Source organism: Falco biarmicus, chromosome 1 (assembly GCF_023638135.1).
Source record: "Falco biarmicus isolate bFalBia1 chromosome 1, bFalBia1.pri, whole genome shotgun sequence".
Taxonomy (NCBI): domain Eukaryota; kingdom Metazoa; phylum Chordata; class Aves; order Falconiformes; family Falconidae; genus Falco; species Falco biarmicus.
In genome coordinates, this window is record NC_079288.1 from 13,956,110 (window position 1) to 13,968,337 (window position 12,228).

Sequence of the window (12,228 nt, forward strand, 5' to 3'; positions counted from 1 at the left end):
GACATTTCCATTGCCTGTCCTATGTGTGGACATAGGACCTTCATCAGATAGCTGGAATGAACATAACTTTTTTAGATTCTTTGCTGCTTCTAAAAGAAAGCAGTTCTGTTACTATCAGTCTCATGACTGCTGCTGAATCTGCTTCACAAAACCTGTGTTTCCACTGAAGTACTAAGTAGACCTAACAACTTCTCGTCAGAGAACTGGGTCATATTTCCACCTAAGTTAATTCTGCAACATCTAAAATGCTTCTGATGATTTTCAGTGATTGCATGTGCATCTACTGAACAAAGGAAAGACACACGAAACCATCAACGGGTTTATAATTCCATAATACAATATGAGACTGTTTTCACAATGTACTCCTTGGAAACCAGTACAGCTTGTTTTGGGAAACAATCTCACCTCACTGTCCTCATGTATTTCGATACTGCCTTGTTCTGGGAACCTTTGTTTTCTTGAAGAGGCTCTATATAATTCACCTGAAAGGAAGAGAGACATAATTAATCATACAAATATTTGGCTGCCTCATCTTTTACGTACATCTGTGGAGGTAAGGCACATTTCTACTTTCAAGACAGAAACATCTCTTCACAGGAATTCCTGTGGACAAACAGAACAATAAACGAGGTTTCTAATAAGGCCTGCATATTAGAGGCTCTTCTATTCTTAACAGCAACATTAAAAACCAGATTCAGGTCCTTATACAGAGGTGTGTAGTACCAATGCAGCTGCTGTTGGTCATCTGTGCCTTTCCAGAGCAGCAGCAGAAGAGGTCATCTGAGATTCTGCATCATATTTGCTCGTCCCATACATCTTAGATACTCCGGTATGTCTTAAATGGCACTAAACACCTACATATAGGCAAGTGAATTAAGCCTTCAAAGTTCTCTAAAGACCTTCAAGATCCAGCTCTTCCACAAACCTCTGTGACTACCTGCAAAACTCCCAGAAATAACTGCAATGGCCCATTACCAGGATGCAAAATAGGAGTAACAGACCATAGAGCAAAAGACAGTTTCCCTCAAAAAACCTTGTAACCTGAAAAATAGGAAGTGACATTGCAGAGAAACACAGTGCTTTGCTAATACCTTTCTACGACAGGATCATGTATGCAACACCCTCTGTTACAGACACAACGAAAGTCTCTTCATCGACTTTGGAGCATGACCAAACAGACCCCAAGACCCACTTGCGACTACTTCTCAGGCAGACTGGCTAGACAGCAACCTGCTCTAAGTGGTGGAACATTCAGGATATCAGCTTTAAGACCATGAGACTGTCCACTGTCTGGCCTTGGGAAGCAAAACTTAGGAAGCACTTCTTTATAAAGAGAGTGGTCAAACACTGGAACGTGCTTCCTAGAGAGGTGGTCAATGCCCCATGCCTGTCAGTGTTTGGGCATTTGGACAATAACCTTCATAATGTGCTTTAAGTTTTGGTCAGCCCTGAAGTGGCCAGGCAGTTGGACTACATGATCATTGTAGGTTCCTTCCAACTGAAAATAGTCTATTTTATTCTATTCTATAAAACTTGTACAGTAGGCTAAGAAAAGGCTTGTCCTCTGAACAAATCTTCTCTGTTCGTGAGGACAAAGAAGAGGATGATATAGCACTATCCACTTTTTTTTTCCCCTGGCACTGTGTTTCTTCAGTCACTGAAGAGAATTGATACAGGATCTTTCTGGTCTCTTCATAATGCAGGGTTTTTTCTACAGCTGCATGTGTTAAGTTACCTAGGAAACAGCTGTAGGATGAAATTTGATTAGCACTGCTGTCAGCTTCATCGTCACATTTATACACGGGGCCAGTCTCTTCCTTACAAATTAAAGGAATGTTCCATACTCCTGGTCTCTTACAGCACTTATGAGACACCTACGTCAGGGATGATGAGCAAAGCTTTGCAAAAAATGTGCTGAAGCCCACTTACTCACACTTTAGCTTACAGGGTTCTGCAATCAGATCTGGAACACTGATTTCTCAGGTAAAGAAAGAGGAGGGAAGAACAAAAGCATCAAAGTTCTGATTCTGCCTCAAAGAAGTAAGCTACTGGTCATTGCGCTTTGCTTCCAAACACAAGGACAAGAAAGTGACTGCTGGTAGTCATCATGGATTTACAAAGGAAAAATCATGCCTAACTAACCTGATAGCCTTCTGTGATGAGATGACTGGCTTGGTGGATGAATGGAAAGCACTGGATGTTGTTTCTCTCTATTTCAGCAAAGCTTTCAAACACTCTCTCATAACATCCTCACAGAGAATCTGAGAAAGTGTGGGCTACATAAGGGGACAGTAAGGTGGACTGAAAACTGGCTGAACCACCAGGTTTGAAGGGTTGTGATCAGCAGCACAAAGTCCAGCTGGAAGCCAGTGAATACTGGTGTACCCCAAGGGGTCATTACTGGGTCCAGTCCTGTTTAGCATCTTTATTAATGACCTAGATGATGGAACAGACTGTACTCTCAGCAAGCCTGCAGACAATACAAGACTGGGGGGAGTAGCTGCAACACCAGATGGTTCTGCTACCATTCAGAAGGATTGCAACAGGCTGGAGCAATGGGTCAAAAGGAACTGCATTAAATTCAACCAACTGAAGTGCAAAGTCCTGCATCTGGTGAGGAATAACTCCACTTAACAGTACAGGCTGCGGACCAACCATCTGAAAATCAGCTTTTGCAGAAAAGGACCCAAAGATCCTGGTGGATAACATGTTGACCTTGACCCAGCAATGTGCCCCTGCAGCAGAATGCCAACCATATCCTGGACTGCATTAGAAAGAGTGTCTGTTGGTTAAGGGAGGTGATCATTCTCTTCTGCTCAGCACTGTTGAGACAGCATCTGCACTGCTGTGTCCAGTTCTGGGCCCCTCAGTGTAAGTCAGACATGGACTCACTGGCACAAGACCAGCAAAGGGACACAAAGATGGTTAAGGGACAGGAGCATCTGACATGAGAAGAGGCTGAGAAATGGGACTGTTTGGCCTCGAGAACTGAATGCTTGGGGTATGTGGGGGAAATTTTATCGATGTGTATACCTGACACGAGGAAGTAAAGAAGATGGAGCCAGAGTCCTCTTCATGATAGTAAGTGAAAGGACAAGAGGCAACAGGTGCAAATTGAAATACAGGAAATTCCACTTAAATATAGGAACGAACTTTTTTACTGAGGCGGCACTGGAACGGGTTGCCCAGTTGACTTACAGAGTCTCCGTCCTTGGAGATACTCAAAACCTGACTGGAGGCAGCCCTAAGCAATTTGCTTTAAGCGACCCTACTTTGAGCAGAGGAATTGGGCTATAAAAATCTTCAGAGGTCCCATACAGCCTCACTCCTTCTCTGAATTAGAAGACACTGGAACTCAGTATTGAGGTTTTTCACGGCCTTCAAAACATACCAGTTCTTTTAAGAATTAGTACTTGATAGCCACTATAACCCACAAACCAGGTATTTGGTAGGATGCTGGTTTGAATTTCTAGCAGTATTATGAAACTCCAGTTTTACAGCACTCAGCCACTATTTTTAAAAGGCACTAAAGAGAGAGTAGCAAAAATGAAACCTGATGGTTTTCCATTTAGAATTCAAAACATCTACAGTGTGATTGCTTCTGCTACCATCTCAGTTTCCTAGTAGTGATTTTTTTACTTAAGACAAGAAACAGATAACATATACAAGTAAACATGAGATGAAGATGTTAACACCTAAAACATTGTCAAGTTGAGTTTGTTCAGTCTGCTAGCAATCTATGAACCAACCAATACTGACCTAGGAACAAGGAATCAGTTTCCTTTGAAATACAAACTGCTGATACCTAGACCAGTAGAGATCTATTCTGCTTTATCTGTTAAATGCGCTCCTATTCATGAGTTTTCCTGCTCATTTCACAAGGCCTGCTTCTTCACCTTATATGCCATTGCTCTCCAGAATATAAATTTCTTTTTAAGATACAGGATATTAAAAGCTACAAATTAGTCACTGTTTATTAAAATATGCCAAAATGGCAAAACTGGCATGATTTACGGCTAAGTCCAGCATCTCAACCTCTGCCTAAATACAGCCACTCTCACACAGCAAGAAACAACCGAAACCACCAAATGCGTTTCACGAGAACTATGGCATGGTCAAGATATGCCAGCCTTTCATTTAAAAGAAAACAATCACAAACTGAAAGTTCCAGGTGATCTTTAGATAACGCCTTGTACTCTTGTACCTCAGTGGACTTCAGAGAAATTAAACACGGCAACTTCTCACTGAAGTGGAATTATTTCAGCTGAAGTCATGGGGGTCAGTTCTTTGGGGAGGGCAACTGTGCTTTTCCCTTCTACAGACAGTGATGAAATTCCAGACAAGATGTGAATCCTCCCACCCCTGTAATGCCTCCTCTTCCCTCTCCATGAATGTCAACACCAGGAACTTGCAATTTAAAACTTCACCTGACTGTAGTGTTGTAGCCTTAAAATTCTACTCATGTCACAAGGGTTAGCTGTTCCAAGAAAAGCTGGGAGGCCTTTCTCCCATTTTAGGAGTTAATGAGACAAAATAATACCAAAGTAGTTCACTGACGGCTTTTCTGGATTTAAAGACATTTTTCTGTTTCTTCCAGCATGTCAGAAGAAAATAAATGCATCATGTAATGGTAGAGATGACTCAGTTTAAGTTTTTTGGTTCTGGGGTTTTTTTTTGCATTCTGAGTCAACACCCTGTTTGTGATTTGGTTCCACTCCACTTGACGTATATTTGTAGGCAGTCTGCCAGACCCTGAGAGAGAGGGACTGTAATTTTCACCTCACCAAGAACACTGATTAAGCAGGGTCTGGCCATGCTATTCTAAAAGCACTGAATTTAGTCCAAAACACATTTCGAGCACTCTCTATTCTTCTGCATTAGGATTGAGAGCTAATTCTACAGATTCTACCACTACGATTCCTTATAGCCATTAGAAATTTATTTTTATTCTCTGTTGATACATTTCTCCGTATTTTAAAGAAAGGTAATTATTCTTGCCTTTCTGGCAGGCAAGGATTTAAAAGACTAGTCATTTGATACTTGTATAAAACAAAACAATGCAACAACAATAACCAAAATGTCAGAAAACAAACCCAACTGGTTCAACACACACCCATAAACCCTTAACAGCCACCAAATTCAACTGCTTTCTGGAAGTCTCTGCAATTTAAAGATGCTTCTATTTAAAGTGTTGCTTCCAAAAGCTTGTCCGGAAGACTCACCTTTTTCTGAAGGTCATCATATGAAAAAGTTTCAGGTTTTTACACCTAGACTCACAACAGAACTGGTACCACAGAAACTCTAGTTTTGTGCAACAAAAAAGGATCATACAGGGCCATAAGGTACCACCTTATAGTGAACCGCAATGTTTATCTTCAAGAAAATACTGAAACAGGAAACCCAGGACTCCTCATCACATGCTCACAAAGCTCTTCAGTTACCTATACAGTGTAATACAAATTACTTCCTCCAATTACTTGTGCCCTGTTCTTTTGAAAATCTTGTTCTAAAGATACTCTTTCAGAAAGCCCAGAGGGTGGTTTGCTTTTTCCCTAATGCGCTGAATGCCAGGTTGCAGGATAGTTCCTTGCTTCACACACACAAAAATGTCATAGATAACTGGACTCTAGGATTCCAGGCATTGCTTTAACCATAATTTCTATTCTATTATGGAAGTAGCCTTCTACCATAACCTTGAGCTTCTTTCAAAACTGCTTGCTCACTTTAGCTGAGAAAAAAAAAAAAAAAAAAAGCATGATATCAACTTACAATATTAGAGATCGCGGAAATGATGATGCACAGATCAGTCTATGGAAGTGTACAGAGTATTCTTTTCTTTCAGACGTACCAATGCGCACAGTTCAACTGTCTTCAGAACACTGCTATGCTGCCAAAATTTCAGGCTGCAGTAATGTTAGAATGTATACTGTCTTGTTTTGAAAACCTGTACCTAGCAGTATAGTTTTAACACAAAAAGAATGAGGTCTTAACCCCCCCCGCCCCACACACACACCCACTGCCCCCCCCCCCCCCCCAAAAAAAAAAAAAAACAGTAAAGGGGAACCAGGTGGGGTTTTTTTATGATTTGCAGCACAAGTCAGGAACTTCAACAGGTAGATCTTCTGCAGTGTGCTGCCCAAAGAAACAAACTTGCCTGAATTCAAAACAGTCCTACAGTGGGGGAGGCAAGGTGCCATGTGTCATGCATGTGACCCTGTGACATTTCAAGAGATCTGCGGAGCATATACTTCGGAGGATAATCAGATTTTGGGTCTACACAGGTTCAGCTTTATTGTTTAGGTTAAATACTAGATACTTAAATATTTAACTGGGGACCTTCTCTGTCATGATGACAATATAAAAGGTAAGGATATTCATCAGCTAAAGCTCTGTAGAAGACAGAAATGGACAGCATGACCTACTACAGAAAATTATAGAAATTTAATTAGGCACTGAAAAGAAGCTCATTACAGGAACTTGTGTTTTACTGTTTACTAGAAGGGCTTTAACGAGGTAAAATAACAACACAGTTTTGCTGGACTGAACCTCTCTGATGACATTATCAACATTTCACAGATTTTTCCAGCTGTCTTCATTCATACTATCATTATACCAATTTATGTTAATTGTATCATTACGTAGATTACAGTAACAAAATAGGTATTCAAATCCCATACAGAGTCAGAAACCAGTAGGCTGTAATACCTTACACTCTAACATCTAGTGATGCAGTCAGGAAAGGTCAGGGTGGGATAAGATTAAAAACTTTCTGTTCATTTGTTTTGTCTTGTTTTCTAATTGATCTGCAAACTCACCAGCTACAGAGTCTGCTAGGCTTCTCAAATCTGGCACAAGGTGAGGAGACACAGGAATAGGAGAAGATGTTGAAATCTCACTCCTCAAGGTCAGCCTCTCTGCAGGCGCTCTAACTACCTGACCAGTAGTGGGCAGCTGCTAGCAGTGGCCAGTTCCAACTGCTGTCCTTGGGTCCCAGTTTACAAAAGCAACCAGATCTCCAAACGCACTGAAAGCTTTCAAAGACCCAGCCATTGTTTTAATGCTTTCCTGGGAGTAAAACACTTGAAAACCTCAACCCAGACACAGCTGCTAAGCCACCCTACACAGCTCTGGCTCTTGTTACTGAGCAGAGTGATTTCTTCATGCTACTGGGTGAACTTGGCCTAGTATCACTGCGTTGGTTTTCTGCAGGTCACAAGACAATGCAAATTCCTAGTGTCTTTTTTCCCAGATGCTTCCTCAGCCCAGGGAGCAAGGCAGAATATGAACATCACAATCAGCTGTTCTGCTTCTAAGGTGCAGTGACTTCCCTCTAACAGGGTAAATAATCTTGCCTTCTGCAGATGGGAGCATCTTTTCAACAGCTAGTCTGAGACTGTGGAATAAACTCACCTATCACAAAACTCCACACTGCCTGCTCTCCCTGCAAAATGCTCTGCCTGTCAGAGAACAGAGGTGAATGCACAGTAGCGTGGCAATAAAAACAATAAAAGTAAAACCCAAAAGAAACAAAAAGCAAAGAAAAGAAACAAAATCACAAAACTATCTTGCACATAAAACTCCACTGAGGACAGAAAGAAAAAAATACATAGCATATGATGGCAGTCAGATTCAAAGGAAGAAAATGGTATAAACTCACATTGGGAGAGACTCGTGAAACAGAAAATCCAGGGCTCATTTGGCCAACCTGGAACACCTGGTAACCTTAATTAAAATAGGTGGCCAAATGTAAGTACTGTAAATAACCTGATGTAGCTGAGATCATAGTAGGTGTTCAACTATCACATGGGAACAGTGACCTCATTATTAAACTATGTCAACAGTATGAAATTTGAAAGTTCCATCTTTTGGGAGACCATCAACTGATACCATTTAAAACATAAGGCTGCATTAAAAAACCAGCAGGAACTATTACGCATTTTTTCTCTAGGACAGCCACTGAACCACATACCAGCTCATTGAGAACTACCTTAAGCAGTTAAACGGCTCTTAGCAATATGCAGTACCAGAACAAACTAATGTGAAGGTGGCGAGTAAAACCAGAAACTGACATTTACCTATTGTTAATCACATACTGAACTATATGTAAGACAGCTCACAGTCCTAAATTAAATGCAGTCACATTACAGAAATTACACTGATTTTCAGTCTGGCAGTCAATATCCAGGAACAGTGGCTACCATCTGAGCCACTGATTTCATAGCTACAGCGGAGATTTACCCAGTCTTTGTGGAGACAGAAACACACACTACTACCACTGATACCCAGGACTCAGCATCTGTGGCAGGGATTGTTTTGGACTACAGTTCTCAGTGGAACTGGTGTGTGCATATATATATATATTGCACATGTTCATCAGTGACTCACAGAGATGTCAAGCAAGCTGTGTGTCTATAGCCTTACCTGAAGTAACTCATTGCACAAAGAGTCTCTTCATGTGGAATATATCTGATCTCAAGATCAGTCATCAGCATAAGAGGAGAGTCAGGTGAAAAGAAAAGCTCAGACAGTGATTCAACACCCCAAATCAGCCATGAAAAGTATCAGTTCAATCCGTGACAAAAAAAGTAAGTAAATAATTACCCTGAATCTAGGAGAAAAGAATTCTCATAATCTTTCCCAAACTTTTGAGAACATGAGATGCTGTTCAAACCTGTACTAAGAATCAAGCCAGGTCCTCTTCCCCCTGGTCCCCCCCTCCAAGACCATTTCAGACATCCCTAATATTTTGCCATGTTAATGAGGGAGGAATTCAGAGTGAAAACAAGATAACTTGTTTTAGGTACAAAGCATAAGGTGGTGATAGTCCCCAAAGAAAACTGTCCTTTCCATTATCACACTCCCACAAGAAATTATGCTGTTTCTTGCCATCTGCTGTGCTATTACTAGCTGTTTATAATGACAAATCCGTCATGAGAAATATGTCCACATGAAGGCTGTAACATACGCTTTCTATTAACAAATGATAAAGAATATTGTAATACACTGCAGATGCAGTTTTGCAGACTGCATTGTTTAGAAGAAAATAATGGCATGCACCACTGAGCCCAATCCTGTTTTGGAAGCCACAGCATAAGATAGTGCCTGTGTTAACTTCCACACTCTTTCTTCATTGAATGAGTCTTACACACACACATGCTACTAGATCTTGTACATGACTGCTATGGAGCACTGGAGTAGAAGAAACACACAGGGTTTAGCTGACGATCTAGACTCCAAGTGCTCCTCAGCTCCAGTTCTCAGAACAGGCCAGATGAGCCGGGCAAAACATGACTTCCAAACGGGAAGGGGCTGGCACAAAGGAACAGCACGTGCTTGTGAACATAGCTGCAGGAACAGCAGATGTTTCACTGTGAACTCAGTGAGGGCAACTGACAGTTGTTCACAGAGACGCTGTGAGGAAACAAAACACCCTCATTAACACCACATTTCTGTAAGCCAATTTACTCTCTTCAGCAGGCAATACAAAAGCACAGAAAGATCAGCAACAGTGACATGTGAATAAGCTCCTCAAAGTGGAGCACCAGCAGCAAAGAAACCCTAGCAATGCCAGGCATGGCACTACTTTTCATTCCTACGCCACTCAGAAACTTTAACAGCAACATCTCTTACACCTCTTTAAGCACAGATGGAAGAAATAAAGGGCACAAAGCACTGAAGGCTTCTACACTCCAAATCAAGCCATGCTGTGCTGCCCTGCATGAGCTATCATATATACCAGCAGCTTCAGCCTCCAATGCTTTACTTTTGCCACTCTAGCCAATGCTGTCAGGCACTACTTAACATGTTAAATAATGTTACAAGCACTTTCCTGGTACATTTTCATAGTCCGCATTAAAACCAAATACATTTACAACAAAACTCAAAAGAATCCTGGTCCCTCCACACCCATCTCCCTTCTCAACATAACACCAGACCTGTGCTGTTTAACATTTCTATTCTATTATTATCTCCAGTTGTTGAACCACCTCAGCCCAAAGACAAATTAGAACTTCAACTCACACTGCTTTTCCTGTAGAAAGCCAGATGAGCAAAATGCAGGCTCTTCACCTGCAGAAGGAAAAAACCAATATGAAACAGGACTGCTTTACATGAACATCAGGCTCTTTTTCTGCTGTATTGCAGTAAATATTTTGCAATTGACCACATGCTGATTCCTAGAACTCCCGTCGGCTTCCATGGGAATAGTTCAGCATATGACACACTTGAAAGCTGCTCTAATCTATTCATCAAAATGGTTAGTCTATAAGACAGATTTTACTCTTCATTTCAAGAAAGGGATCATAAGCAATGAAACTGTAACTAGGAATCTATTTGGTTACCTGTAGCATTAGCCACGGAAACTCTGAATAACTAAGAACTAGTGTAACTTATCTAGAAACACAAAATAGATTCTTATGCCAAATGTTTAATTAGCAGTGCTTTTAAGAGAATGTCTCTGTCCTTCTGTTCCCTCCCACAGTCCACCTGTCCAAGGAAAGTTGCAAGTATAAAGCAGTTTTCTCAGATCTAAATACAAAACCCTAAAATACAGAGACTCAAGGATACAGGAACAGAAGGGCCTTTCATTTAGTTTGTGCATATAGATGAAGGCCTCCTACAGCACTCAGGCCATTTCTACCATGGAAGGTAAACACCTTTGCTGTCATTCCACCATGACGGTAATGAAAGCTCAATGGCACCAGCTCACAGCTACCAACAGAGCTGGGACAGGAACACAGGTCTCTCAAACCCTTCTCTAGATTCCTTCTTCAGAGGCCTAGGCAAGATTTACTTTTTCCTGGACCCTACCTGCCGTTTCAGTATATCCAAGCAATAGAGACAACACTCTTCCGCTGAGACACAGTCTAAATAAACAGAGGCAACATCATCTTCCATGTATTTGGAAACAAAAACCAGACTGATCAAATGATAAGGACCAGGGAAGCTGGTGGCACTCCATGATACTGTGAATAAAACAGTGCATATGTTGCAACCACCTGCCCACTGATTTTCTTGTGTTCAGTGAAAGCTTCTGCCCAGTGCTCTAAGACTACAGCATTTACATGCACTGTTTCCTCATCTCATGAATTAAAAATGCTGCTACACTAAACCCTGCTAGGGTTAATATGTAATGAATAATAGTAATAAGTAACTCCTCTGATATATGCAGCAGTACAGAACAAGATGCCCCGGCATCACAATTGACAACTTGGCTTTTAAAGGGAGTAAAAAGAAAAGAGAAGATGATGGACTCTTCAATATACAGCATAGAAATCTGCTTTTCTCCATTCTTCGCACTGAAACTGCAAGCAAAGAGAGCACCTCTGTACCTGACTTTTGAGGAATGAAAATGATCTGAATTAACCACTTTCCAAACTGCACATACAAACCTCTTTCATTTTCAGTTCCTCACCAGGGCAATTCACAGACTGTTGTTCTGCCAAAGTGCTTGGGACACAACTATTACCTGCTTTCAGCTTATTTGGGAAGAAGTATTATCTGCAATAGCTCACAGGAAGAGTAATTGTTGAGGCAAAGCAGCCACCAGTGATTGCCTTAGGAAGAACACATGAAGCTCTCAGGAATGTGAGAGCTAAAAGCAAAAAGGAGGCCTCCATGTCACGAGCACAGACCAGCCTTCTGAAGTGCTTGTATATGCAATTCTGTTAATTACAACATGACTGGAAAAACAATTAGTTTCATTAAGAAAACTCTGTCTCATGATAGCTTTAAATGGCTGTGCATATGGAAATTCTCCATCTCAAAAGAACAGCTTTTGATGGAAAGCGAAACTACTTTCACTATAGAATTGCAATTAATTTTCCTTTGCTAGGTTTCAAAACCAGACAATTACTTTTTTTTAAAAGCTTTACTAACAAATGTCAACTTTGAATATAAGTTTTTAACATCCAGATTTAGATCTTTTGGTATGTGTTATGGTGTTTTCGACTGTTTAAAAGTGAGAAGTAAGATGATGTCGGGGGAAAAATTAAACAAAATCACAAAGGCAAAACCAAAACACCAGAAAGGAAATGCTATATATATATATATGAGTCAATAAATTCTAGCTCTGCCCCATTTTTTCTAGCACATTTTCTACTTCTTGTTCTGTAAAAATCTCCCGTCATATCCATGCCATTGCCTTGCAGGATATGGTGAATGACAATCGCTTTGCAGACACAGCACTCACTGTTAAAGAGCAAGTGCAGCAAGGAAATGAGATAGAGG

General features: G+C 40.9%; 1 protein-coding gene across 2 annotated transcripts in view; it reads right to left on the bottom strand.

Moving 5' to 3' along the window:
* Positions 1-12,228, bottom strand: part of PITPNM3 (PITPNM family member 3) — a 118,111-nt gene that overhangs the window by 46,955 nt on the left and 58,928 nt on the right. Inside the window, exons 3-4 of one of the 2 annotated variants that reach the window (XM_056338120.1) lie at positions 10,021-10,068; positions 406-482 (exon numbers count right to left, since the gene is read on the bottom strand). In XM_056338120.1, coding sequence (XP_056194095.1) covers positions 406-482; positions 10,021-10,068 — 125 coding nt within the window. The remainder of the gene's footprint in view (positions 1-405; positions 483-10,020; positions 10,069-12,228) is intronic. The other variant, XM_056338110.1, reaches the window with a different exon arrangement.